Raw genomic sequence first — 27,204 nt, 5'->3', positions numbered from 1 at the left:
TGGGTTCTTGTATTTCTCAAATAGTTTGTATTGGATCGGTTGAAGTCTATCCTAGGGATGAACGATACGTTTAAAAATATCTACGCTAATATTATTTTTATATGATAATCAAAAAAATATGTATACATTAAATATATGTATTTATTTTGGGCCAGTTTCAAAAGGGTCCATGGATGTCTCATTGTAATGTGCTTGGATAGGTGAAAGTCTTACCAATACAAAAAATTGTCTAGAAAATGTTTTTATATTTTATTTCTTTGTGTTAAGACAAAACATGCCTAAAAAAAAAACATTTTTTGTATTACATTGTCAGCTGTTTGTGAAAATATTTTTCGACTTTGGGTTTACTTTTTTCCCTGGGCCGCGAGTTTTCAACCCCTGATTTAAGTGATTGACTTATTGATGTATTATTTTAGCTTTGTTTTAGCAACCACAATATTGACCACCACAAAAATAACAATAAAAATATTGATGACTATACAACATTAAAACCACCTCATCTTTTTCCCAAATATAACACAAACTGGTGGCTGATAGCCCAGTACAATCTTTCAGCTTCACAAAAGCAGATTACCCCTGCTGTTAGTCTTTTCTTCCAAAGTAAAAAGAGCCACCCATGTAACAACAAACACGAGGATGGCACATTTTGTTGTGTCATTTGGGTTGCAATAATGATCTGGAAGCTTTGGTCGGTTTGCACTGTTGCCAGTATTGTGTCAATTTACCGGCTTTGTACAGGTGCTTGAAATCCTCAAAAATGCTTGAATTCTAATTTTGTTTTTTTCAAGGATTGAAAAGTGCTTGCATTTTGGGTGAAGTGCTTATAAATGCTTTAAAATGTCTCTATGCTTTTCAACAATTCCGCTTAAAAATGGCTAATACAATGCTCTCTGGTGGTTTTGATTTGCCATTGCATTTCTCCTTCCCATGTGATTAACGGCAGCTGGTATTAGTTAGTATGGCTTTGACATCGCCCCCTACGGGTCACGCCCTAAAAGACAGGTGCATGCTACACCTAAACAGGGCATTATGAAATTATAAGTTCAAGTATTACGTATTATTATGGGCATTTATTACGGGCCATGCAAAAAATTAAGGTAATGTTTCCCTGTGATAAGTTGTAACGGGAAGAACTTCTTCCAACTGAAAATGTAAGGTACATATTGCCGTCATTTTACCCAACACCTATAAGGAGGGATTTGTCTCAAAAATAATTACAAACCTATTCTTCATATTCTATATTTGCGATTTACTGAAAATCTGGAAATCATATGGCTTGATCAATGCACACGCAAGATTAAAAGTTGCATATGTAAATCGCACATTTATTTGTGGATCATCAAAATACATGATTCCCACCGGGTGGTCTTTTTTAATGGTACTGGAGATATTGAAAAATTGGTTTTCAAAGTCTTTAAAAAGTGCTTGAATTTGGCCATGAATAAAGTGTATGAACCCTGAATTTAGTTTTTGGAGATTGATGAGAAATTTTCTTTGCATTTCTTCCAAAAAAGGTGGCGGGCGTCGTAGGTCGAGCAGACCTGCTGTGTGCGCTGTTCTTTCAGCTGTCCTTTCTCACATATTGCAAAGCATTAAACAAAGGTGACTTGTGTTCAACCAAATGATTCAATTTGAGCTATCAACATATTTTCAATTTATGCTTTGTTTTTTTTTTTTGTTCCCAGGTGTTGGAAAACATGGCGGATTTTCTGTATGGTGGATTGTGGTCAGCCTCTGTCTGTGTGCCGTTTCCATGCTTTGTAAAGAACAAGGCATCACTGTCTTGGTACAAAACTATTAATATAATTCCAAATATGTTCTGATTTTCCTGTTTTATATCATGAACTGCTCATTTAAGGTCACACCACAGCATATTAATTGAATTTAAATCTGGACCTTAACTTGGCAACTTCAGAATTTTCATTTTGTTTTTGTGAGCCATTCAAAAGTAGACTTGGTAATATATTTCCCATCGGTGTCTTGCTGCATGATCCAAGAGCACTTGAGTTTGAGGGCACAAACTGAAAGCCGGACATTCTACTTCAGGATCTTCTGGTAAACACCAGAATTCAATATTCAATCAACCATAACAAATTATCCCTCTCTCAAAGGGAGGATAACATCACTCATAATCTTCTGAATATAAATTTGTTCTAGGCCTAGATTTAGATACGACCATTGAGGTTGCAGATCGGATCACGGAGGGCAGAGACATCCACGGCATCGGGGCCCAAATGGAATGAAATGAAATGATCTGCATTTATATAGCGCTTTTCAAGTCAATGACTTCCCAAAGCGCTTTACAATGTGCTCCACATTTCCCAATAGCGGCCGTGCAGCCATGTAAGGCGCTAACCTGCTTATTGGGGGTATTAGGGGTTCAGTGTCTTACCCAAGGACACTTCGACATGTAACACGGACGAGCCGGGATTCGAACTGGGATCCCTTGATCCCAAGACGAGCGCTCTACCTCCTGAGCTACTGCCGAAATGCTCTTAAACCTGCAGATTTCTTCTTGGCTCTTCGAATCATTAGTAGACCAGTGTTTTCAGAGTGAGGGCTCCAAGGAGGAACATAAGGGGGCAAGTTTATGCAAAATGTTGTATATACCAAGAGAACCTTTAAATCACATCTTAAACTGTCAGGGGGCCAGTGCAGGTCAGCTAAAATGGAGCTAATATTATCAAATGTTCTTTTTGTAGTTAAAAGCCTCGCTGCAGCATTTTGTACCAACTGCACACTTTTGATGCTAGACTTAGGAATTCCGTAGGGTAGTACATAACATTATCAAGAGGGGAGGTAACAAATGCATTGATTATATTTTCAGCATCAGACTGGGCCAGTTTGGGAAAATTTAAGCAATGTTGCACAGATGGAAAAAGCTGCTCTTATAATGTTTATTAACATGTAACTGAAACAACAGATAAGGTCAAATATGACTTTTAAATCTTTGAGCAAGTCACTCTTTGTCATATTACATTTTTTTCTTCTTTTTTTCTTTATTTCCCCCCTCTTTTTCCTGTGATTTGTTTCCAATTTTCTCTTTTCCGTTATTCTTCTTTTTTCTCTTTTTACCTGTTTTCTTCTTTGTCTTTATTTCTCCATTTTTCTCATTTAACTTTTTTTACAGTTTTTGTGCTTTTGTTCTTTCTTTTGTTTTTTTTCTTTTCCTCCTTTTTTCTCACGTTCTCCCTTCTCATTTATTGTTTTTACTCTTGTTTGTTTTTTTATCTGCTTTTTATTTTTTCCTCTCTCTTATTTTGATTTTTTTTCTTTTTTTTTCTATTTTTTATCTCCATGAAGGGCTAGGCAAAAAGAATGACAAGAAAAGTAATGCCTTTTGGTCATTTTTGAGTCTCCGTAGTTTGTATTCTTTTCTTGTGCTTTTTAACAGTTTTTGGTTGCACTTATGCAATACAGCAATATCTAGTAGAACAACACACACATACATTTTTAATTAAAACCAATATGCTTCACTTCACTTACTTTATCTTCAATATAATAAAATCCATATCTCATATATTCTCTGCTCTATCTGCGTTTGTCCATGCCTAACATGTGTTAACAAGGTTAACCGGTATTCTTCTGTGGGATGAAATAGCGTGTGTATTGGGCACTACCTCCAATTACTTTTAAGGGGTGTCCTTCACTCTCTGTTTTTTTATTTTCTCAGCATTATTTTTCGGAGGCAAAGGCCTGCTACCCACTGAAAAAAGGGTCTACGATCCACTTTTTGGTCTCGACCCACCAGTTGAGAACTGCTGACTTTACTGATAATTTGACAATTTGTTTCTAACTTGAGTTTTTGGGTGGGTCTTTTTGTACGCGCCTGGCAAAGGCCTACATGCCTTTTCACTTGACGCGTGACCCAATATTGTAATGGAACTAATGCCTTCTATTGTCACTGACCTATATGATGATTTTTAAATGTCCATCTTACATGTCTTTGTGTTTTCCCGTAGGCTGTAAACGCAGCTTTTGATGTCCTCTTCATCTGTCATGTTGACGTGTATAAAGTGAGCCAGAGGCTAGTCCTCAGGAAGACCCCTTTTAATGTGAGTTACAGTACGCCCCCTAGCCCTCCTCCCTCGTCTGTCACAAATCATGCACTCCTTCGTATGATTAACGTCACATTGCATACATTGCCTATGCAAAGCTGTGTTAATTAGATCCCATTGATCTGGGCAGGCACACACACACATGCATTATGCATGTACCTATGTACTGTATATGATGTACGTGATGTTTTTTGACAGCCACGCGAGATGCTGGAGACGGGCCTGCTGACACGGTTGGCCTTTATGGCTTTAGGCGGCTTCTTCATGCTCTACACCCGCTGGAGAATCATGGGAACTGGGCCGCCGGCGTTCACTGAAGTGGACAACCCCGCCTCGTTTACTGACAATATCTTTCTTAGAGTGAGTCCGTCTTGATTTCGCCCTTTAAAGTAAGGGTTGGGAAACTTTTTTGACTCAAACAGCCATAAGAACAAAATATTAAGATTTTTTTGGGGGGGAAAGAGCCACACCTTACATTTTAAGACAAAAAAAAAACAAAAAAACGCTAAAGGCACTCTCCAGACAAAAGCTTATTCTTAAGCACATTTCATATAACTGTGTGACGTTTGATGATTTGATGGAATTTATGAAATAAGAATAAGGCCAGAGCCTGTGTCCCAAACGTCAACAAATACACCACTTGAAACTTGTCTCCCTCCCACATTTACTAAAGATAGTTGAGGCTAGATTTTACCTTCATTTTTTTTCTTAAATTATGATTTCAAAACAAGGTGCAAGTAATTATTTTGTTAAAAAATTACAAAATTCTGCAAACGAGGATCCCCAAGGATTTATTTTTGGCACATACATTGCAGGGAGAGAGACAAGACGGAGGAGTGCTTGCGCTCTTTGTATGGCTCCACCGATCCCTATCTCTCACCCAATCAAACTGCTCTGGGTGCTTCTCTTGTGTTTTGTCGTGTTTACTGTTTGTTACGTGGACTTTCATCATAAGGTGTCTCAAAAATGGACAAAAATGAGCTTCCATATAAAGGATTCCTTAGTGATGTACAGCGAAAACGAGTTTTTTTGGTGTGACACCTTGACCGTAAACTGTGGTTAGAAATGTGTTCCATGTAGACTAACCACTCAGTTCAGCATTTGTTAGGCTTCACATACATCACTGTGGGCTTCACTCACATTTGAAACGACACAAAGACAATTTGCAACGATCGATTTTGTCATTCCTACTCATAGAAAGTGTGAGCCATATGTTCCTGAACTCTGCTTTTAGGCATTGGTTTTCAACTGGTCTGACTTACGGGCCCACCATTGCACCTTAATTACAAGCTGCTACCCACATCAAGAAAGAAAATCCACTTTTTAAATGTACTGTGGCAACCGGGGGGAATAAAGTAGGTTTTACACTCGGGAAAACATGTAACCAAGAGACAGTTTTAAAGGATTCGATAAAGAGACATTTATTAATTAAAGCGTTCAAGGAAAATGGGTGCTGAGGTCCAAAACTAACTTGGGTTCTTCTCCAAAGCGAAGGTGGGCTTGCTGTGCCTTTGTTCAGTACTTGCGCCCTGGTCCATTAATCTTCCCCTCCTGGGGTGAGAACACCTTAGACAGAGAGAGTGGAAAGTTAGTGACAAAATTAGGGAAATCTTCAAACGTTCTTGAAAGCTAGGGTTCTGTTATGTCTTCGGCCCAGACAAAAGGAAGTTCCTTTTCTTTCTTCAAAAACAATCCGGCCACTGACCGCTTATCCCAGAGGCGCTGAGAGATTGGCACCTTTGCTTCATCAACCTGGTCAGCTTCCTTTCTCTTTGGGAAGCAGCGCTTAAATGCTGCTCCATGAGCAATCAGTGCATTGGCCACCAGTGTGACCATACCCACGATCCAATTCATTGCAGGGCATGCACTGGGAGGTAGAAGTGGCCCACCACCAAGCCCAATGGAGCCTGCCCTTTCTGGTGGGTCATTGGTTTGGCACAGTATCCAACGAAAGGATTGTGCAGTTTGAAGCAGCAATAATACAGTAGAATATATTCACCTTTTTTCAAAAAACAAAATGACCAGCCAAACCAAAACGCCTGCAAGTCCTACATCTCCTCGCATATAAGCCTACGTCGCATACAAGCAACCCCCTAAAACAGCTCTAAAACAGCCAAATACTAAAATTAATTCATAATATAAATTAAGCGTAATATACTGGTAAAAAGTTTTAAATTTAAAATTTTAAACCTTGTACTTTACCTTCCAGCAGCGCTTCAATGGCAGACACTCGTACACCATTTTCATATTTTGCAAACGTTTCCTTCTTCGACTTAATTGTTTTTGTCCCAGTTCTCCACCTTTCCTTCCCCTTATCACTAACTTTCTTGGTTCCCATTATTATTAGTGGAAAAAGGAAAGTAAAACCAACAAAATCACTAAAAAATGAGATATGGTCCATCTCAAATGCTCCAATTATCTGAACAGCTGAAACAGATTGAGCAGGACATTATTGCCGTATACTGTTAAGGAGTGTAATTCACTGTACATATTTTTCCTGTTAGCATCTTTTTGCCAAAGAACTGCAACTTAATGAAAACAGGTCCGCAACCCACTTTTGGATCCCAACCCAGCAGTTGAGAAAAACTGCTTAAATCGACACTGTGAATTATCTTAGCGCCACATAATGGTAAATGTCAAAATGCATTTTATAAAATACTCATTGATCTGGAAAGGTATATACGTAAAATCTGGACTACAGAGCGCATTTTATTAAAAGCCAAACACTAATATTTAAGAGTTAACTCAATTTAGTCTTTGTAAAAGCTGCACCAGATTTTAAGCCGCACTCTTAAACAGCCATTAAACTGAACTAATTGACATGCGTTTCTTACATTTTACTCCTGGCCCACACGAGGCGCCAACCGCGTGGGGAATTCATCTGCAGAATGCCAATGGCAGTGTGCGCCTGCACACCTGACACTATTTTCAGCTTTGTTGTTTTCAACTCTGCTCTGATTTGTTTACGTCACGTGTTTCTGGATGGTGTGACCTTTAAAGATGCTTATTACAAAGACGAGCACATATTTTCTATTGCGCCAACAGTAAACGCAGATAAGTCCCGCGTCACTTAAAATATGAGACCTATATTTGTACACGAGCTGCCATGTGACCACAATTGTGGAGAATAGTGCATAATGCCAACAGATTTTTTTGGTGTTTGTTTTTCATTGGTGGTTGCAATGCTAACAGACCCGATTGCATTCGTTTGTTATCGTTCCTGGAGGACTAAAGGAAGCTTCAGCAACCTAACTGACGCAGATGAAACAGAAAGAGATTTTTATCATTTTTGGTTTCTAACTTCCACTACTGTTCAAATCGGATTTATAAGTTTAGGACTTGATTTGTGGGTGAAAAGTTGAAATATTGTATGTATTGTATTGAAGAAAGTACTGTTAAACCATCTATTTTTGCCTCTGTTATGTATTATATGAATAATGTCGGTAAAAACATGGACTAATTTCCATCAAAAGGTGTCCAGAGTTTCCAAATGCTATGGCATTTTTTTGTATTTCGTGTGAATGTATTGTTGGAATGAGCAGCTCGCTGTTTTCCTCGGTGCTACCATAAAGAAAGAACAAGCTGTACTGTATTTAAAGCCGCAGTGTTTAAAATTTAGCAGAAAAGTAGCAGCTTGTAGTCCAAAATTTACAGTATTTATTTGATATAACATTAGCCTCACCTAGAGAGGGTTGCCCCAAATTTTCTGCCATCTTACTGCTACGGGTACTTGACAACCTGGCAAAGCCTGGGCAAATAATTTACATAAGAGTTGCGTGATTTGGTCACTCTGAGTCTCCGTAGTTTGGATTTTACATTCTGCTTCTTAGCGTTTGTTTTTTGTTGCATCTAGTGGTCAAATAATACACATGTTCCCTTTAAAAAACATTCCTTCTGCTGAAAATAATGCCTTTTAAGTGTTAAAATTAACTGAATTCGTTTTTTAGTCAAAAGATCCTTTTAAAAAAGTATTTTTTCCCCAAACCTAAAATGTTATATATCAGCTGGAATCTTTATACAAAAAACATGGATGCAACAATGCATCTTTAGATCTTATTTCACTTTCACAATACTTCTCGCCAGTGCTTTTGTAACATACGAATGCACCTAACTAAACAAACACTGTGAAGTAAATAACACAATAATTCTGTGATCCCTTCTCCTTGTAAAGTAAATGTAAATGCTCTGCATTTATATAGCTCTTTTCAGGTCAATGAAGACCTCCTTAAGCGCTTTACAATGTGCTTAACACTTATCAATTTACATACCGATAGCGGCATCAGCCATGCAGGGAGCTACCTGCTTATCAGGGGCATTAGGGATTCAGTGTCTTGCCCAAGGACACTTCGAGATATAACACCAAGGAGACGGGAATCAAACCTGCGACCTCTTGATCCAAGACGAGCGCTTTACCTCCTGAGATACTGCCGGCCCGAAAGGACTCTTTTGCAAATATGTCTCTCGAGAGAATTAGACAAGCCTTTTTAACAGTAAACAAACTAAGTGATTAAGCGATTTAAAGTACTGTATATTTATCCTTATTCTTCTTCCAAATTTGTTTCATTTTATTAAACCTCATCTTTTAAGTATAAAGCAGTATAGACCCCAATCAAGCCATGTCAACCATCAAGTGGTGGATGATGATATTACAACTGATAACTAAAACCAATGCTTAGTCTGATAATAATCCTTAGGTTTTTAAAACTTATCCAGTCTTCTATAATACAGCCCTGCATAAAACAAATCATTGCCCTTTTATCAGAAAGATTTGCTATAGTTTTCATATTTTGTCATATTTAAACGTATTAGTCGATAAAAGTAAGAAAAATACTTGAAATCAGTGTTTCTCAACTGGTAGGTTGGGATCCAAAATTGGGCCGTGGGCCTTTGCCTTAGGCAAATAATGCTAAGAAGAAGAAAATAACAGAGGGTTGATTACACTTGATCTTCCTGTTCAATCGATCCACGCCATCCCAAATGTGTTTAAGAGGGATTACATTTCATCGAATTGTCATTTTGTTGTTTTCATTCCCTTCCGCTACTGGAAGGTACAGTATAGTATAGGCTTATATGCAAGTATATATGCTATGCCAGTGTTTTTCAAGCTTTTTTTGAGCCAGGCCACGTTTCATTACATTGGAAAATCTTCGCGGCACACCACTAACCAAAATGGTGTAAAATGACACCGGACAGTATGTTTAATTACAATATAATTTGTAATACCCCCTGTTTTTACAGCGCAGACACTTGACAGTGACATAATATTTGCAGAAAAGGATTCATAAATGTTTTATAAATTTTAGATTTTAAAAAGTGACATTGGATAATTTCTCACGGCACACCTGACGATCTCTCACGGCACACTAGTGTGCAGCGGCACAGTAGTTGAAAATCACTGCGCTATGCTATGCGCGACGTTATACGCGATACATTTGAGAAGTGGATTTTTTTTTCTCTATTTGGGTCAGACTTATCATTAGGGTGGTGGTCCTGAATTGAGATATGTTGAGAACCAATGCTTCAGGAATACTGTATCTAGTCTGTCATATCAGACAATTCATTTCATTAGAGGCATGGATGTTTTATTATAAATGGAAACTGTTTTAAATTGTTGTCAAACATGAAAATATATATTTTTAATTGTCTAATATGGCAGAGATATGATTATTTTCTTCATTTTAGGTATTCTATTTAATTTTTTCCGAGGTTGTACACTATATTTTAAACTTTTGTTTTAGCAAAAATTTAATGAACAGTCCTTAAAGCCCCAGTGTGTAATATTTGACCACTAGATGGCTCTGTATGCGAATGAAAACAAGTGCCACAGTACACAGCGAAGCAGCAAGATGCCAGACAAACTTGGAGGTAACCTTAGGGTTCTATTATGTAAAAGCAATACAAATTCCTCGACCTATGTTTTTCTGTAAAAACATAGTTCAGGTATTTTTGCCTCGTACTTAAACCAATGTTCTTTTTTTACTGATTAAAAGGTTTGTGTACCACTAAGATGCACTAAATATTACACGCCGGCCTTTTAATAGCTGGCAATTGTTTGAGAAGGTTTTTTTTTTTGCTTATGTGATACATCCTTTTATTCTTCTCATTCTTTCCCATTCTGGTGATTGACAGGTGGTCAACTATAATTACTACTATGCTCTGAATGGCTGGCTGCTGCTGTGTCCCTGGTGGCTGTGTTTTGATTGGTCCATGGGCTGCGTGCCGCTCATTAAGTCGACCACTGATTGGAGGGTGTTTTGGCCGCTCTTGCTCTGGTGTATCCTGATGGGCTTGGTAGGCCAAGCCTTGTGCTCGCCAGACAACCAGCAGCGAAGGTAACCCAGCGGAACCGTATCTACGTCTACTAGTGGATTCTATCATAAAAACGGAATATTGTCATTAAGTTTTTCTGAGAAGCGTTTTACAGAATTGAGACCTGGCCTGGGCTGGATGGAACCCTGTATGTCAGGGGTGGACAAACTACAGCCCAGAAGGCTTTTTAATCCGGCCCACTGAAAAAAAATGGTGAAAATATAATGACAGTATATACATAGTGAATAAACTTCTACTGACAAAAAAATGGGTTCCAGTTATGTCCCAGTTGTCTCTTTGTGTGTCAATTTTGAAGACACTTCTACAGAAATACTGCAAAATGTCTACAAAACTAAATATCAAGTTCAGCGATTAAAAACGGGGACCAAATATATTTTTTTACTTGTATTACTTGCAAAATAAAAAAATACTGTACTACAGAAAACATATACAGAAAACATATACTACAATACTACCACAGTAATACTATAATACATTGCAATTACTTCTACAAAAATTATTATTAACTATTACTGAAATACTACGTAAATCAACCACGGTAATATCGCAAAAATACTACTATGGAAATACTACAGAAATACTTATATGGAAGTAAAATATTTACACTGAAATACTACAAAAATTACAATACAGTAATACTATACTACAAAACTACTACTGCAGATATATTACAACAAAAATACTAGAAAACTACTAATATAGAAATACTTAAAATATATGACAAAAGACTACAAAAACTACAGTAATATTACAAAATTCCTACAGAAACATCCGACTGCTGAAATACTACAGAACTACAACAATACTATACAACTAAATATAAAATTTAGTGCTAAAATAGGAAACTATAATCTTATTTTGCTTTAATTGTGAGAGTTTTAAAACCAATTTGATGTAAATAATATTTTTAAAAACAAATATCAAGAAATTTAGCATGTAAATCTCTACATGTCTATTTATTCATAAATAAAGAAATTGATTAAGTCTCCAGGATTGGCCTCTTGGCATCTTGAACCCGATGCGGCCCACGACTTTGTCTTTGGTGTACAGGCTAGGGGAGTAACAGGATAAATGTAATGGCGTTGCGTAATTGCGATTCTCTCTCCCTCACCCTCTCACGCTCTCTGTCTCCCAATGTCTCTCTCTCTGTCCCTCTGTCTCTCCCTCTTTCTTTGCCATCACATTTATTCCACACACACTGGTGCGCTCACTCTCAGGACCCCCGCAGCTGCCCCGGGTGCCTGAGTACAAAATATGACCATATGAAGAAACACTTCGCGAAACTTACAGAAAAGTGACATATAATTAAAGTGCAACTAACAAGACAACATCAACAAACAAGTATGAACATAAAAATAAAATAATATGAAATGATAAATACAAATGTAATGTCTGGGGTGTGTGCCCCTCTTGCACAGCATCCTTTCAAGCATCCATTTACATGTGTCTCACATTTTTATAATTAGCTGATAAACAAATTGTTTCTACCATAAATTCAATCAGTGACACTAGTGATACAGAGAAAGAGATGACAAGACACCTCAGAGTTATGGAGAAAATGTGTTGTCAACACATGATGTGTTTAAAACAATTTTGAGTTCTTAATGTGAACTAAAACACAGCATGCCTTGTCTGCCTTTTGAAAGAGAAACTTTTATTTTTGCTTTGTACACTTTACTACGTGGTTAAAATGTAAGCATTTTTTTGTTGGACTTCAAGATACTACCTGATCTTGGTTTTTCTTCTATTTCTTTTTTAGGGTTGCATTGTTCATTTATTTTAAACTAAATTTAATATTTGTATTTATTTTTAGTTTCTTCTGTTTTTTATTAGCATATTTGGTGTTGAAGTAATCCAAAAGAAATTGAAAGTAATCAAGTTGCATTACTGCAATATTACATTACTGATTACTTTTTAAACAGGTAACTAGTAACTGTATTGGATTAACCCTCCCAACCCTGCCTCTGTCCAATTATTTCTCATTTTGTCCCTCTTTACCAAGGACGCTAAGCCTGGCCCTGGTGCTTCTTGTGGTCCCATTCCTGCCAGCCTGCAACCTATTTTTCCGGGTGGGCTTTGTCATTGCTGAGCGCGTGCTCTACTTGCCCTCATCCGGCTACTGCCTTCTTCTGGCTTGCGCCCTGACACACTGCTGCCGACGTTGGGTAAACTATAAGGTACTTGTTGTACCCAAATAAGGCATGTCAGCAAAAGAAATGAATAGAAATCAATCGATCTATCTACCGATCGATCAATCGACCTACCAACCTTCCTAACAAAGTCATACCCCATTTGTGGGAGGTGGCTAGAGACAAGAACACACTCACATTCACCAAACATTCATTCTCTTTCGCTCTTCCCAATCTGACACAGAACATGAAGTCCACAGCACAACAAGGGTTGAATTGCTGTCCCATGCAACCATTCATCAGCAGAGAGTCCCAACAGCCTACACTGGTTTACCCCCGCTGCATTATATGCGTCAATATCAGTCATTCTTAACTATACTTCACTTTGCCTTGCACCATTTACCCACCCTCTTCTTCACATCCTCCTCCAAACCACCACCTGTTGCCACATACAAACCCAAATACTTAAACATCTACCTCCTGCAACTTTACAGCACTCAACAAAATGGTTAGTCCAACTACCTTACCACATCTAATACACCTCATTTCCCTACTCTTTTCTGCATTCACCTCAAGCTTCCTTCACTTACACTCTATCAATTTACACTACCAAAGTATCCAGTCTTGTTGCAGAGTCAGACACCAAAGCAGTGACATTTAGATAATCCATTTTGCCCATTTGGTTTGATAAAAACCCTGGTTTTACAAGTACATTGGTACCTCTTTAAACAAGCACCTCCACACGAGGATTCTGATAGACACGTTTTATTCACACTTTTTCAGCTCGTATGCTATTTACAAAAAGACAAAGTCAAAATGATCTACTCACCTAAAAAAAGGAAGATTCGAAAAGCCTACCCTTAAAAAATGCATCTCAATTAGTGGAATTGAATGCTCACAATATTTCTCAATGCACACCTTTGAAGAGGAGGTAGAGAAAAATGTCATTCGATAAAAGGCAAAAATAATCTGATGAATAAAAACCTACGCATGCAACAAAAAGTTGCAATACAAATTGTGTGGTCACGCTCATTTAAAGTTATAGTGACTTTAATTGTGAGTATACAATAATTGCCTACGTATTATCAAAAGTCAACATGATCAACTCATTTGATGCTAAAGGTTTTTCTCAAATGGTTCAATATTTTGCCATTTTTACTCATCTTTTAGAAATAGAGGGATGTTTTTAGCTGCTACAATTGTTTACTGAACAACAGTTGCTAATTTTTTTAAAAATAGTAATTTCCAAGAAACCTTCTGAGAAAAACACCTTTTTTCTAAAAGAATACATTCCAAGCAGAACTTTGACTTTGGTGCTTTATTTTTTAAATAATTTGTGATACCTCCAATATACCATAAATACATTTTATTGCAAAAATCCTGAAACAATGCATGAACTTTGCAAGAATTTTTCAGTGCCTGATGATTCTGTTGATGTGATCACACTATTTTAGTCGCCAGGGCAATCATGTTCCTGCGGTTGTGCACAAAACTTCGTCCCTCTCTGTCTCTTTTTAGAAAGAAAACATTTCTGTTCAAGCGTCAACTCTTGGTACTTTCCCATATCTTTGTTTCTCTAACCACACTCCTTTACTATGTTTACTCACCATATGAGGCCAATTACACACTTTCAATCAATAGATACAGGAAGCAACAGTATTAAGTTGGGCTTGAAAATCATTCCTATAGGCGCGATACTTACTGATGAGTTTTTTTAATTTAATTTTATTTTATTTTTAAAAACAACCGATGTTTTCGTTTTGGCGATCGGCGACAGTGCTTGGGGAAACATATTTATGAATGCGTTTATTCATATGAACTATTGATAAAACTATTGATAAAATTAAAAAAAATCAATGAAATACAAAGATACAATACAATAAGAATATAGAAAACACAAAAACCCACTGAATTACAAAAATATTAGACAAAACACCAACACAATACAAAATCACTAAAGTGTTAATCTGCAATACTAATTTTCTTCTGTCTTCTTCTCTGCAGAAGACGTTGTGCTTCTTCATCTATGCCTTGTTCATCACCTTTGTAGCTCGCTGCGCTCTTCGCAGTCACCAGTGGCGATCAGAACAAAGTCTCTTTACCAGCGCACTGGCTGTGTGCCCACTCAATGCCAAGGTAGGGAGAAAAAATATGTCCACTTTTTTTCCTCAAAGATTTTGCATACTGAAATCATCAACAACATGATCATTGGTCAGGTCCATTACAATGTGGGGAAGAACTTGGCCGACAGAGGCAACACCACAGCTGCCATTAGCTATTACAGAGAGGCCGTCAGGTCAGTGTTTAATTTAGATGACTACAATCCAAACAATTTTCTAAGAAATCAGCATGCTGGTCCTGCAGGCTTCATCCCACCTACGTGCACGCCATGAACAACTTGGGTAACATACTCAAGGAAAGGAACGAGCTGATTGAGGCCGAGCAACTCCTATCAAAGGCGGTTTCCATCCAGTAAATAGTCGCTATGTGACAAAATCAATGCACAGCCCCCTAGTAAATACTGCAACGTGTTTTTCCTAGACCAGATTTTGCTGCTGCTTGGATGAATTTGGGAATCGTGCAAAACAGTCTGAGCAAGTTCGAGCTAGCAGAGAAGAGCTACTGGAACGCCATCCACTTCAGGAAGAAGTATCCGGACTGCTACTACAACTTGGGACGCTTGGTGAGACATAGGCCAGGAACTTTGATCTTGGCATGAATTCTTAAACAACAAGGTTCCTTTCCAATATAATCTTAAAAAGTTTTGTTCAATTTAGGTGACTTTCTGGTTTTTGAAGGCACTACTTGAGCTTTTATCCTCATTAGAGTCGCGGGGGTGCTGGAGCCCATCCCAGCTATTTTCAGGCAGTGGGCAGGGGACACTTCAAACTGGTTGCCAGCCAGTTGCAGGGCACATAAAGACAGACAACCATCCACTCACTCATTCACAACGAGGGACAATTTGGACCGGCCAATTAACCTGACATGCATGTTTTTGTGTGTGGAAGAAACCCGGAGTGCCCGGAGGAAACCCACGCAAGCACGGGGAGAAAATGCAAACTCCACACAGGAAGGTTCGATTTCATGACCTGAGAACTGTGGCGCAAGCGCGCTAACCGCTGTGCTGCCGTGCTGCCCACACGAATCAACATTGATGGATATTATTGCTTATTCAGGTCTTGTTTTTCCCCATATTTTTGTTATAATTTTCTTAATACAAAAAAGTACAATGATTATAAGTACATGCATTTCTTAGATGCGCTCTTCTTTTTTCATCTTTTTGGGGGTTTGACTTGGCGTTTGTATTTTATTTGAAACTGTCTTTTTCTTACTTGAACCATTTTTGTGTTAGACCAGTGTCTGAAATAACGTCTGCCCGGACGCCCGGGGCGTGCATCTTTTACGTCGGGCGTACAACTTACAAAACGTCTCCACCCGGGTGGCTGACAACTTTTTCAAGAAAAAAAAAATGAGAAGGAAAAAAAAAAAAAGATTAGTTTTCAAATCAAACCTGTGCTTTATTCCGATTTCAAAATCTTCGTTCGGTTTGGAAATTTCGGAATTTCAGTTTGTTTAGCAATTTCCATACTCGGCAGCCGATCAAAAAACTGCATCGAATAACTTTGTGCTTCCGGACTTTCCCTAGCGTTATAAGGTCGTGCATTTGCATATCATTTTCCAAAGTAGACGCACAGAGAACACAAGAAAAATGGTTAAGGGGTTAGGAATTAAGTCAGCCCCAGAAGAGAGATTCAAAAGAAGCTAACAAAATTCATGACGCTACAAAACGTAAACGTACATTAAAAGCATCTTGGAAAGAGGAGTTCACGTGGCTTGTAGCAGACGACGCAACGCAAACATTGCATGAATAAAGAATACAGGTACATACAAATGGCAGATGGAAAACAGCGATATCATATAAATGCAATGAATGTTATAAGTAGATTTTTATAATAAACAAATTTTTAAAGTGTTGTTCTGTTCTATATTCTGATTATCAATTCTTAATACTTTGTAGCAAAGTTTTTTTTATGATTAGTCTTATTTTATTAACACTCCACTTATTGAAACATGAAGATTTTGTTTGTTTGTACATGATTCAATTGTTTGTTTGTACATGATTCAAATTGAATCTTTTCTTCCGGCGCCGTCACGAATGGCAGCCACTCCAGCAGCTCCCGTGTTATTTTCGATTGTTCTCGATTGTTCTCAGCTCAGGGATGCTGCTGGAAATGTGAATTTCCCTTCGGGGATGAACAAAGTATCTATCTATCTATCTATCTATCTATTGAGTTTCAAGTTGTGAAAAACGGGGCAGACAACTTAATGGCAGGGAAGGCAACTTTTCAGAGTTGTCCGCCCTGGTGTCCGGTAACTTTTTGGCATGAGTTTCAGCTTTAAAAGTGGATTCAGCTCAATTTGTCACCCCGGCCACCGCCATTTTCAGTTGCGGTCTTCTGGCAGATGTAACAGGACCCTTAAAACAATGCTCAGCGACAGTTTATTCTTCAGGTCCACCGCCGCCCTAAATGTATATCTTGCTCTTTTGTTGGATAACGAGTATTTCTTTTTTCACTGCTCGATTTTTAGAAATATGATACTGTTATTGCACTACTGTATTTTCAAATTTGCTATTTCTCTGATGCACTTACAACTTAGGCAAGTCTCTACTCTGTAAATATTTGCTTATTCACCCTAATATTATTTTTCTTATTGCTTTATTTTTTAAGTTATTTTTTTAAATGTTTAATGTGGAGTTCTAATTCGCTGTTATCGATAACAAAAAAATACAATTATAATTCTATATTTATTTCCCTTTAATTTTTGCACTTTGTCATTGCACTATTTTTTGACTTACATGTAATTTAAGCCATAATTTTATTTTTAAAGTATTTATTACATGTTTATCCTGTAGTGCCAGATGTAGACAAAGAATAATATTCGATTCCATTCCATTCTATTCTATTCTATTTCTATTCTAATTATCAAGCCGACTTTACACAGTTCAATTTGAGATTGTTCTTCGGGAATTTCCACAGCAGAGTGTCTTCATGTTATTTTACAAAGCTAATATTCACATTTAACTTTTACCAGTACGCAGATCAGCAAAGACACGTGGAGGCTCTGAATGCCTGGAGAAACGCAACAGTGCTCAGACCTGATCATAGCTTGGCATGGAACAACATGGTTATTCTGCTGGACAACATAGGTATGCGAGCTCTCTCCCTCCCTCTCATCGACACATGACATTTTTATACTAATACATATTCATCCACACTCTAATGTTTATCTTTCATACCATGACGAAAACTAGTGTGATAATGAGATTGCATCTCATGACTTTTCGTATGTTATCTATATCACTGATGGTCTTGGTGATAGGATTTAGCACACTCACTACCATAGATGTAGGGTATGATTCCCGTTGCATCCTGTGTTTTGCCATTTGCAATGAGTGCATTTCTGCATAAACCTTTACTTAAGGAATGCAACGAACATCTGAGTAATCTACAACTTCTTTATTATTTAATTCATTCATTATCTGCACCGCTTATCCTCAGAAGGGTCGCGTGGGTGCTGGAGCCCATCCAGCTGTCTTCGGGCAGTGGGCAGAGGACACCCTGAACTGGTTGCCAGCCAATCACAGGGCACACAGGGACAGACAACTCACACGCTCATTCACAGGAATCTCCCATGCAGGCATGGGAAAAACTTGTAAACTGCACACGGGGAGGCTGCAGTAACTGGACTTGAACCCTGAACCCTGCACCTTAGGGCTGCGCACTAACCAAACAGCCACCGTGCAGGGCACACAGAGACAGACAACGCACTTGCTCATTCACTCCTAGGGACAATTTGGACAGGCCAATTAACCTGAAACGCATGTTTTTGGGATGTGGGAGGAAACCGGAGAGCCCGGAGGAAACCCACGCAAGCACGGGGAGAACATGCAAACTCCACACAGGAGATTCGATCTAATGACCTCAGAACTGTGCCGCACACGCGCTTACCACTGCGCTGCCGTGCTGCTACTATTTAATTGATTTCAAAATATTTTTCTAATTGATTATTAATTTAATAATTTTGGAATTAAAAAAAAAACATTAATAATTAGTTAACTTCATTTTTAAAATTAAATGCTTTGCAAATTCATTGTCTTGGATGTCACTGTACTGTGTCATACAACTGAAAGTGAGTGGTAAAAATATGCATTATACATAAAGAAATACGGTATGCAGTGTCTTGCAAAACTATTGCCCTCCCCAAAGAACTTATATTCCCATATTTCAGGCTTCAAACATATAGATAAAAAACTCAAAATACTTACTAAGAATTAACAACATGCGAGGTACTATTTTGAAAATAAACCAAATTTATTCATCTCAAGTCATGTTATATTTTGCTAACAAATTGAAAAGTAGGCCCTTTTTGAGTCAATACTATGTACAACTTTCTTTTGCTGCGATCACAGCCACGAGTCTTTTTGGGTATGTCTCTATAAGTTTTGCACATTTTGAATTACCGTATTTTCCGCACTATAAGGCGCACCTAAAAGTCTTTACTTTTTTCAAAAGCTGACCATGCGCCTTATAATACAGTGCGCCTTATTTATGGATCAAGTCGCAAAGTCTTCCAACTAACTTGCAGCCGCCGACTAGATTTTCCCCCGAACGCCAAGTAGTACGCGGTGTATGCTAAGATTTATTTACCGGCGTTTCATTGGCTAACCAATGTGTCAATCATCATTTGAATCTATCACTATTGGCCAAAGTTATTCGGAGGTCAAGAGGCGGATCCTTTTTATCATTTACAGGCTGGCATTGGCTTAAACGGCAAAACAAAGCCTGCAATTGGCCGAAAAAGATGTGTCAATCATCAGTTGAATCGATCACTATTGGCTAAAGTTATTCGGAGGTCAAGGGGCGGATCCTTTTTATCATTTACAGGTTGGCATTGGCTTAAACGGCAAAACAAAGCCTGCAATTGGCCGAAAAAGATGAATGTGAATAGCATGTTGGGTTGACGGCATAGAGAAAACAGTATTTTACTATTAGGTACTGTATTTGTAAATATTTTACTCTCCTGGATTTACTACACTCACGGATATAAGAGGACATTGGCTGCACATTATTATGAACACAACAACTTCGGTGAGCTACTCCGGGTTTTATATTATCCCTGTATCTTGTTTCAGACTGAACTCGATATTTCTGTGATAAGCGGTGCAGATAATGGATGGAATGGAGTGACTATTTTTAAATTAAACTCAATTCCAAGTGTTTACTGTCATATGCACAGTAAAGTTGCGAGCGAAAAAGAAAATAGAAACTAAGGAATGGTTGGCATTTATTGAATCCCAAGACTTTAACCTTCCGAATGATGGAACGATGCATTTGAGTGACATCGTACGGACACCGCATCCGCACGTGTTCTCGACACGTATTTGCGTCTTTGCAAGCTTTCGGAATGTTAAGGGGGTAATAAGTTTGACTGAACTATCTGAATGTTTTGTCGACGTTCCCATTGTAGCGCCTTATAATCCGGTGCGTCTTATGTATGTCAAAAATAGGACCAAAAACTATTTTTTCGGGGTGCGCCCTATAACCCGGTGCGCCTTATAGTGCGGAAAATACGGTAATTGCTCATTGTTCCTTAGAAAACAGCTTGAGTTCCTTAAGGTTTGATGGGGATCATTTGTGAACAGCAGTTTTAAGATCTTTCCACAAATGTTCTAAAGGATTGAGGTCTGGACTTTGGCATGGCAAATCTAACACCTTTATAATGTTAGCTTTAAACCATTCCTTTGTATATTGTGCTTTATGTTTAAGACCGTTGTCCTGTTAGAAGGTGAGTTGCTGGCCCCTGGTTCAGAGGGATGGCCAGGTATTGGTAGGTTTGCAGTGGTTCTATGCTCTCCATTGTTCAATACTATTGCTTGTACAGTGCTCCGTGAGATGTTTAAATTTTGCGGATTATTCTTTCATCCATTCTTGCTTTGAACTCACAACGTTATCTCGGACCTGCCTGGTATCTTCTTTGGTCTTCATAATGCTGTCTGTGCACTCTGTCATTTAAGACACTACTGGATCATTCAAAAGTCTTCAGGGAACCTATGGAGTAAGTTGGCTGTGCTGAGAGTACAGGGCACCCACATTTTAGCAACATTTCTTTTCCGTTTTTTTTTCCGGTGTAAATATAATATGAAAAGGTCAGATCATTTGTTTCCTCTTCATGTTGTTGATTTTTAGAAAAATATCTTCAGTTTTTTGGCTTTAAGTTTGATGACTGAAATGTTGCAATATGACATGAAAGTCTTTGGGGGGGAACTACTTTTGCAGGACCCTAACATAATAGATTCGATTATGATAAATATTCTGTTGACATTAAAAAGAAAGCCTAGTTCAGTGTCCCAGTGTTGGCGAATTAAAACCGTCATCATTTGTGTCTTCTGGAGGTAAATCAAAGCGGCTCAACAAGATTAGAGCGGAAGAGCGAGAATCAGCAATGCTTGAAATTTATGTATTAAGGCCTTTGTCTGGTGAGTTCCTCAAGGCGCCCCTCCCCGCCGTGTGGAGAATGCTCTGTTTTCCGAAATCTACGGCCATTTTGTCAGGGAGGGGCTCCTGCGGGGAGGGGCGGAGTCTCCCGGGAGACCACCGTCCAATCGAGGCCTGCTACCTTTGGTGATCAAACGTGAGCAGCACAGCCAGAGCGGACCTTCTCAAGGATACCCCGACGCACCCCAATCCTTCCATAAATTGAACTGAAATAATCTTTGCCTTTTTCCTGCCAACAAACAAACATAAAGGGAAAAGTGCAACTGGCGCCACTTTCAAATGTAAAATGGGCAGATTTACTTTTACCCAAAGATGTTTTTTTTACCCCCTATAAAAAGTCCTGATGGGGAGATGTCTGTCTCCTGTTTTTTGGGTGGAGTTTGGGCGGGGTGGATAGACACCAGACGGGTCGGTGACAGAGATCAATAACCCAGTCGGGCCTTGTGTTCATCCCTAATTAGGAACCAAACCGCTCGTCCGTGTGTGCACCCGGTGAAAGCTCCATCCCCAAAATAAATAAAAGCTGACAGTTTGTGTGTGTGTGAACCAGTTTTTATTGCCCTGTTATTGCTACAGTGCCTAGCATTAATAGTACACCTCCAATAACTTTTTTGTCTTATTGCCACAATTCAGGCTTCAAAAAAGCTAAAACCAAATGGTATTCTTGCAAAAAGTGCTTTCTTTTTGCCACTTTTCCTTAAATGGCAGTTGCATGCAGAGTTTAACTAATAGTTGTCTAATGCTCAGATTGTCACCGCTAGCTGTATATGCCTGCAGATCATCCAATGTGATTATTTCCCTCTTGGTTGCTTTTCTGATTACTTTTCTCTTTGTTTGGGTAAAAGGTTTAGAGGTACGGCCAGGTCTTGGTAGGTTTGTAAGTTTTATGCTCTCTCCATTTTGACATTATTGCTCGCCCAGTGCAGAGTTAGATGTGTAAATGTTGCAAAATCATCTTCTCTCCCATCCTTTTTTTTTGAAATTTTCCACAACTTTATCCTGGACCTGCCTGGTCTGTTTTCTGGTGTTCAAAATGATTTTTGTTCTATAGTTGGCCTTTCCACAGACGTCTGAGCCCATCACAGAGCAGGTGCATTTAAACTGAGACACATAGGTGCACTCTGGAACTGTTAATCATTTAGGTCAACATTGCATCATTCAGAAGTCATCAGTGATCTTCTGAAGTGAGTTGGTTGAGCTGAGAGAACAGATCGCCTATACATTTACAGCAGTGCTTTTCTGTTGTTTTTGTTGTGAATACAATATAAAATGTTGAAATAATTTGGTTCCACATCATGATTGTGTGTCATATGTTATTAATTCCCATTTTGTAGCTTTGAGTTTGAACCCTGAAATGTGGCAATATGACAATGAGTTTTTGAGAGTGTTTGGGGGCAACGTTTTTGCTAGGCACAGTATAAGATTCGCCCTTTCACCCAGGTAACTTGGGCCAAGCTGAGCTGATTGGACGAGAAGCGTTACGGCTCCTCCCGAATGACCACACTATCATGTTTTCTCTGGCCAACGTCCTGGGGAAGCAAGAGAAATACAAGGCGAGGAAGCAAATATTTAACTTGACATCAACTCATCTTTTTTGAATACAAGAGTCAAGCCGTTCAAACGTGTTTGTTCTTTTCATTTGGCAGGAATCAGAGGGTTTCTTCCTTAATGCTCTTCAGATCAACCCAAATGCGGCTGGCTGCCATGGCAATTTAGGTAACGGAGATAAGTGGTTTTCAACACATTGTTTTGTGATGTATTAGTTGGTAGAATTTTCATTTTTGGGGGCCATCTACCCCTAACCAGTGCAAAGCATTTTTGGTTTGGGTTATTCTTACCTTAGGAGGGTGCCGTAATGTTTTATGGTTTATTAGATAGATAGATAGATAGATAGATAGATACTTTGTTCATCCCCGAAGGGAAATTCACATTTCCAGCAGCATCCCTGAGCTGAGAATAATCGAGAACAATCGAAAAATAACACGGGAGCAAACTGTAGGGCTCAATTTGTATGGAAGTTTTAATTTTTAACCAAACAGATATGACGAAAATCAACAGTAGTATTATGTATATTAAAAATGAATCTATTATTATTATATTTAATTCTAGTTTTCAGACCAGGGGATGTTGTTACGGTAATCTACACAGTCCTTTTAGACTTTTTAAGATTAAGGGCTATCCATACTAATAAATGTAACTTGACTAACGTGCTTCTATAAAATACTATTGAATTATATGACTGTTTTCTTTAGTGTATGCTTTGCACACAAAGGAATTTCCCCGAAAATGTTATAGGTCATAGAAGTTCTACAACATAAACAATTTACCAGCAGGTGTCACCGTACCTTTGAAAGTCTCTTGCGGGCCGGCCACCAAGGTCATTTTTTTTCTTTGACATTGACATGTGTTTTAAGGGTATCCATTTTGATTATTAACCTATTTTCCAGACTCTAAGTTGCTCGGGAGTATTATTTGCACATATATGAGTTGCATTTTGAGTTTAAGTCACATTTTGGGTAAAATCCAACTCTAAAAATATGTCTTAAAATGCAATTAAAAAAATATATAGAGAACAATAGGCTGTATAAGTGTACGGTACACGAACGTTACAGGACTGACAGGCCTGGTAATGTTAGTAATGATGTAACATATTAAAAGTTTTTTAGGTAACTCGCATTATTAACATGCTTGGTAAAGTCTCATTTCAAATCACTAGATCCATGGAGGTTTTACACAGCAAGGATAAGATTATCAACACAAGCCTAGAGGGCCCTCTTGATGTTTAGTGTGAGAATTCTATGTGAAATGATATACTGGTAACAAACATTTAAAACTCAATAATATAATAATGTGTCAATAATTTCACATATGAGTCGCACCCTCGGCCAAACTACACTCCAAAAAATACGGTACTCGAGATTTGAGCATCTGCTTTGGTCTGAAAAAAATGTGTATCGATCATCCTATGCTAAAAAGCTCTTGCGACTGTTTGCCACTGTTTAGCTGTGCTTTACCATCGTTGGGGCAAGCTGGAGCTGGCGCAGAAGCACTACGAGCTGTCCCTCAAGTTGGACCCCGGGGCCTCAGGGACCCGAGACAATTACAACATGCTGAGACGCAAACTGGACCAGCGCAAACGCCTCGGACTTTGAGGGCATTCCTCGCTCTTGCCGTAATAACGTGATTTTTTTTTCTTGTTTTATAAAGTCATTGTGTGTCTAAAATAAAGTGTGGTTTCATAGTTTATTTTCTGTGTGATCTCTCTTAATTAGATTTTTATGTTTTTGCTGAAAGCCATGTGGAAGCCATCAGCCTTCTCATGTTGTTTTTTCAGCTGGACACAACATGTGAGGATCACAAAGATTCCTTATTGGGATTGACCCTTGTCCTACAGAGTCATACACAAAATATCCAGCACACGTTTGCACCAAGTAACACCATAGCGGTGACATAAATGAGAATCTTGCACAATACTAGGGCTCACTTTATGATGTTGTGCACAGTTTATCAGTACTTTACCTCCTCTTAGAATAAAGTGCTGAGTCGAGATTTGTGTCTTAGCTCCACTTTAATCTAAAACAATTAGACTGTGTAGGAATAATTGCTTAACAGTTATCACACATTTGCTTGGAATTTACATCATTATTAACATTCATATAATGTGTATTATGTTACTTTAAAAATGGTGCGATTTGGTCACTTAGGTTTGGGAGGGTTACGTTAAACATGTCAACCGATACAGTTACCTGTTGAAATATGTAATCAGTAACGTAATCCGAATACCATAATATTGCAATAATGTAACTTGATTACTTTTACTTATTTTGGATTAGCACAATACCAAATATACTAATAAAAGACCAAATAAACATGATATAAATAAAATAACTAAATGAAAGATATAATATTGAAAAAGAATTGGAGGAAACTTACAAAAAAGTGCTATAATTTTAACCAAGTAGTATAGTTAAAAAAAAAATTTCAAATGCCAGACAAGATATCCTGCGTTTTAGTTCACATTAACCTCAAGCAACTACACCAGTGATCCCAAGAGCCAAGAAGAGAGCCGCATATTTGAGAGCGTTCTCCATTCTGGCCCTGGTGCTGTGGAATGCTCTGCCCCCTGAAATTTGATCTGCAACCTCAGCTGAACTGTTTGAATCTAAGCTTAAAACACACTTCTATTCTTATGAATGACCTATATTTCACTTTGACAATATCTGTGTGTTATTTGTTATTGCCACAGCCTGGTCATCCTGGAAAGGGGATAACCTCATGTGCAGTCCTTTCTCAAGGTTTATTAGTTTTCCTCATGCTGAGGTTTTGAGTTTTTCCTTGCCCTAATGTAGGTTTTAGATCAGGGGATGGTGTAATAATAGTCTGTGGTTTGCAATAATCTGTGGTCTGTGCAGCCCTTTGAGACTCCTTGTGATTAAGGGCTATTCGGGGCGGCAGTAGCTCAGGAGGTAGAGCGATCATTTTAGGATTAAGGGATCCCAGTTCCAATCCCGGCTTGTCCGTGTTACATGTCGAAGTGTCCTTGGGTAAGACATTGAACCCCCAATAAGCAGGTTAGCGCCTTACATGGCTGCACAGATCACAGCTGCTATTGGGAAAGGTAAAGCACAATGTAAAGCGCTTTGGGAAGTCTTGACTTGAAAAGCGCTATATATATGCAGATCATTTCATTTCATTATACAAATAAACTTGACTTGACTTGGACTCTTCCTAATTTGTAATCTTTGTTGTGCTTTGTAGCACACTTTTTAGTTACACAACACAATATAACGACAGTAAGTCGTCAAATATAACATTGGAACGCCCACTGTTTTTTTTTCCTCCCATGCCGTAAAAGGCATTTAGTTTTTGCTACCCCACAGCAACTCCTTAATAAGATAAAGGTTTTTTTCTTCTTCTGAAGTGTCCACATGAAGACACAAGGTCAAAGAGGACAGGAAACCGATGGTGGATTCTTCATGAAAACACAGCAGCTTCAAAGATATTGAGGTCGGTGGTGCAGGGGGTGTTTTGAGGAATCCCTCCCGCAGGGGCACACAGTGAAGAACACTGCCGAGGGATCAGTTGACCTCGGCGTGAAACATCAGTCAACAAGTGTGCGCCGGGTTCGAAGGTCAATACACTTCTATTTTTTCACCTGCTTCCTTCAGCCAGGACGGAGAACTCTTTGAAGGCGCGACGGGCTCGAACGTTTGTTTGCGTTACTGTACAATGCGGCGCTTGTTGCTTTGATGCTTTTAACGGCTCTGTGGAGCGCGTCGCCATTCGATACACCACTCTCTTAAAATATGCAATTCATAGCCCGACGTTGATACACAGAGGTCTCTGGACAAGGCTCTTTTTTTAATCATAAAATCGGATATCGCGATACGCAAAAGTCTCGAGACAAGGCTCTTTATTGAATCGTAAAATCGGCAGTGTGTAGACACTCTTAGTATGCTCCAAAGCTGTCATCTTACTAAGAAAATAAAAGGTCTCGTCCAATGATCTCAAACTCAATTTTCAGTGCCTAGCAAACATATTCCCCCCCCCCAATAACTCTTTGTCATATTAATACATTTCAAGCTTCAGACTTAAAGCTAATGAACTGAATTTTCAAAGAATCAACCACTGTCAGACACAATCCTGAAGTGGAATCAAATGATTTCAATGTTTTATATTATATTTACAACAAAAACTGAAAAGTAGGCCCCCTGTTCTCTCAGCTCAGCCATCTGACTCCAGTTCCCTGATGACATCTGAATCATCCAATGTCCACTTAAACGACTAACAATCACAAACAGAGTGTACCTGTCGAATGCACCTGTTGTGTAGTGGGCTCAGAGGTCTGTGAAAGGAGCCACTGGAGAACAAACAGCATTTTGAAGACCAGGGCGCTGTATATCAGTCTGCATTGACTGTGTTCAGTTTTTTCGTGTGTTGTTTCAATGTAGAGGAATAGTGAGAATTTTTCACTGTACAGGGCTATTTTTTGGCGGTGGCAGTGTGCACGTCACTTGCGATGCTGCCGAGTGACCGTCACAGACTACAACAGCTTTTTCAAGTGCACCCGTGTAAAGGTCTCCACGGTGCAAGTGTTCCGAGCTACGGAGCAAACGCCGACAGAATAGG

General features: G+C 38.6%; 1 protein-coding gene across 1 annotated transcript in view; it reads left to right on the top strand.

The window, feature by feature from the left end:
* Nucleotides 1-24,321, top strand: part of tmtc4 (transmembrane O-mannosyltransferase targeting cadherins 4) — a 34,143-nt gene extending 9,822 nt beyond the window's left edge. The window contains exons 6-19 of the mRNA XM_088353274.1: nt 1,515-1,602; nt 1,686-1,786; nt 3,963-4,055; nt 4,257-4,418; nt 10,188-10,390; nt 12,391-12,565; nt 14,522-14,653; nt 14,734-14,813; nt 14,882-14,989; nt 15,059-15,200; nt 17,612-17,726; nt 22,516-22,628; nt 22,722-22,791; nt 24,079-24,321. Coding sequence (XP_088209400.1) covers nt 1,515-1,602; nt 1,686-1,786; nt 3,963-4,055; nt 4,257-4,418; nt 10,188-10,390; nt 12,391-12,565; nt 14,522-14,653; nt 14,734-14,813; nt 14,882-14,989; nt 15,059-15,200; nt 17,612-17,726; nt 22,516-22,628; nt 22,722-22,791; nt 24,079-24,227 — 1,731 coding nt within the window. The 3' untranslated portion in view covers nt 24,228-24,321. The remainder of the gene's footprint in view (nt 1-1,514; nt 1,603-1,685; nt 1,787-3,962; nt 4,056-4,256; nt 4,419-10,187; nt 10,391-12,390; nt 12,566-14,521; nt 14,654-14,733; nt 14,814-14,881; nt 14,990-15,058; nt 15,201-17,611; nt 17,727-22,515; nt 22,629-22,721; nt 22,792-24,078) is intronic.
* Nucleotides 24,322-27,204: the final 2,883 nt, after the last annotated feature.

Source organism: Urocampus carinirostris, chromosome 14 (genome assembly GCF_059441175.1).
Source record: "Urocampus carinirostris isolate Australia breed hairy pipefish chromosome 14, RoL_Ucar_1.0, whole genome shotgun sequence".
NCBI lineage: Eukaryota > Metazoa > Chordata > Actinopteri > Syngnathiformes > Syngnathidae > Urocampus > Urocampus carinirostris.
This window is presented reverse-complemented; position numbering and strand designations above follow the sequence as displayed.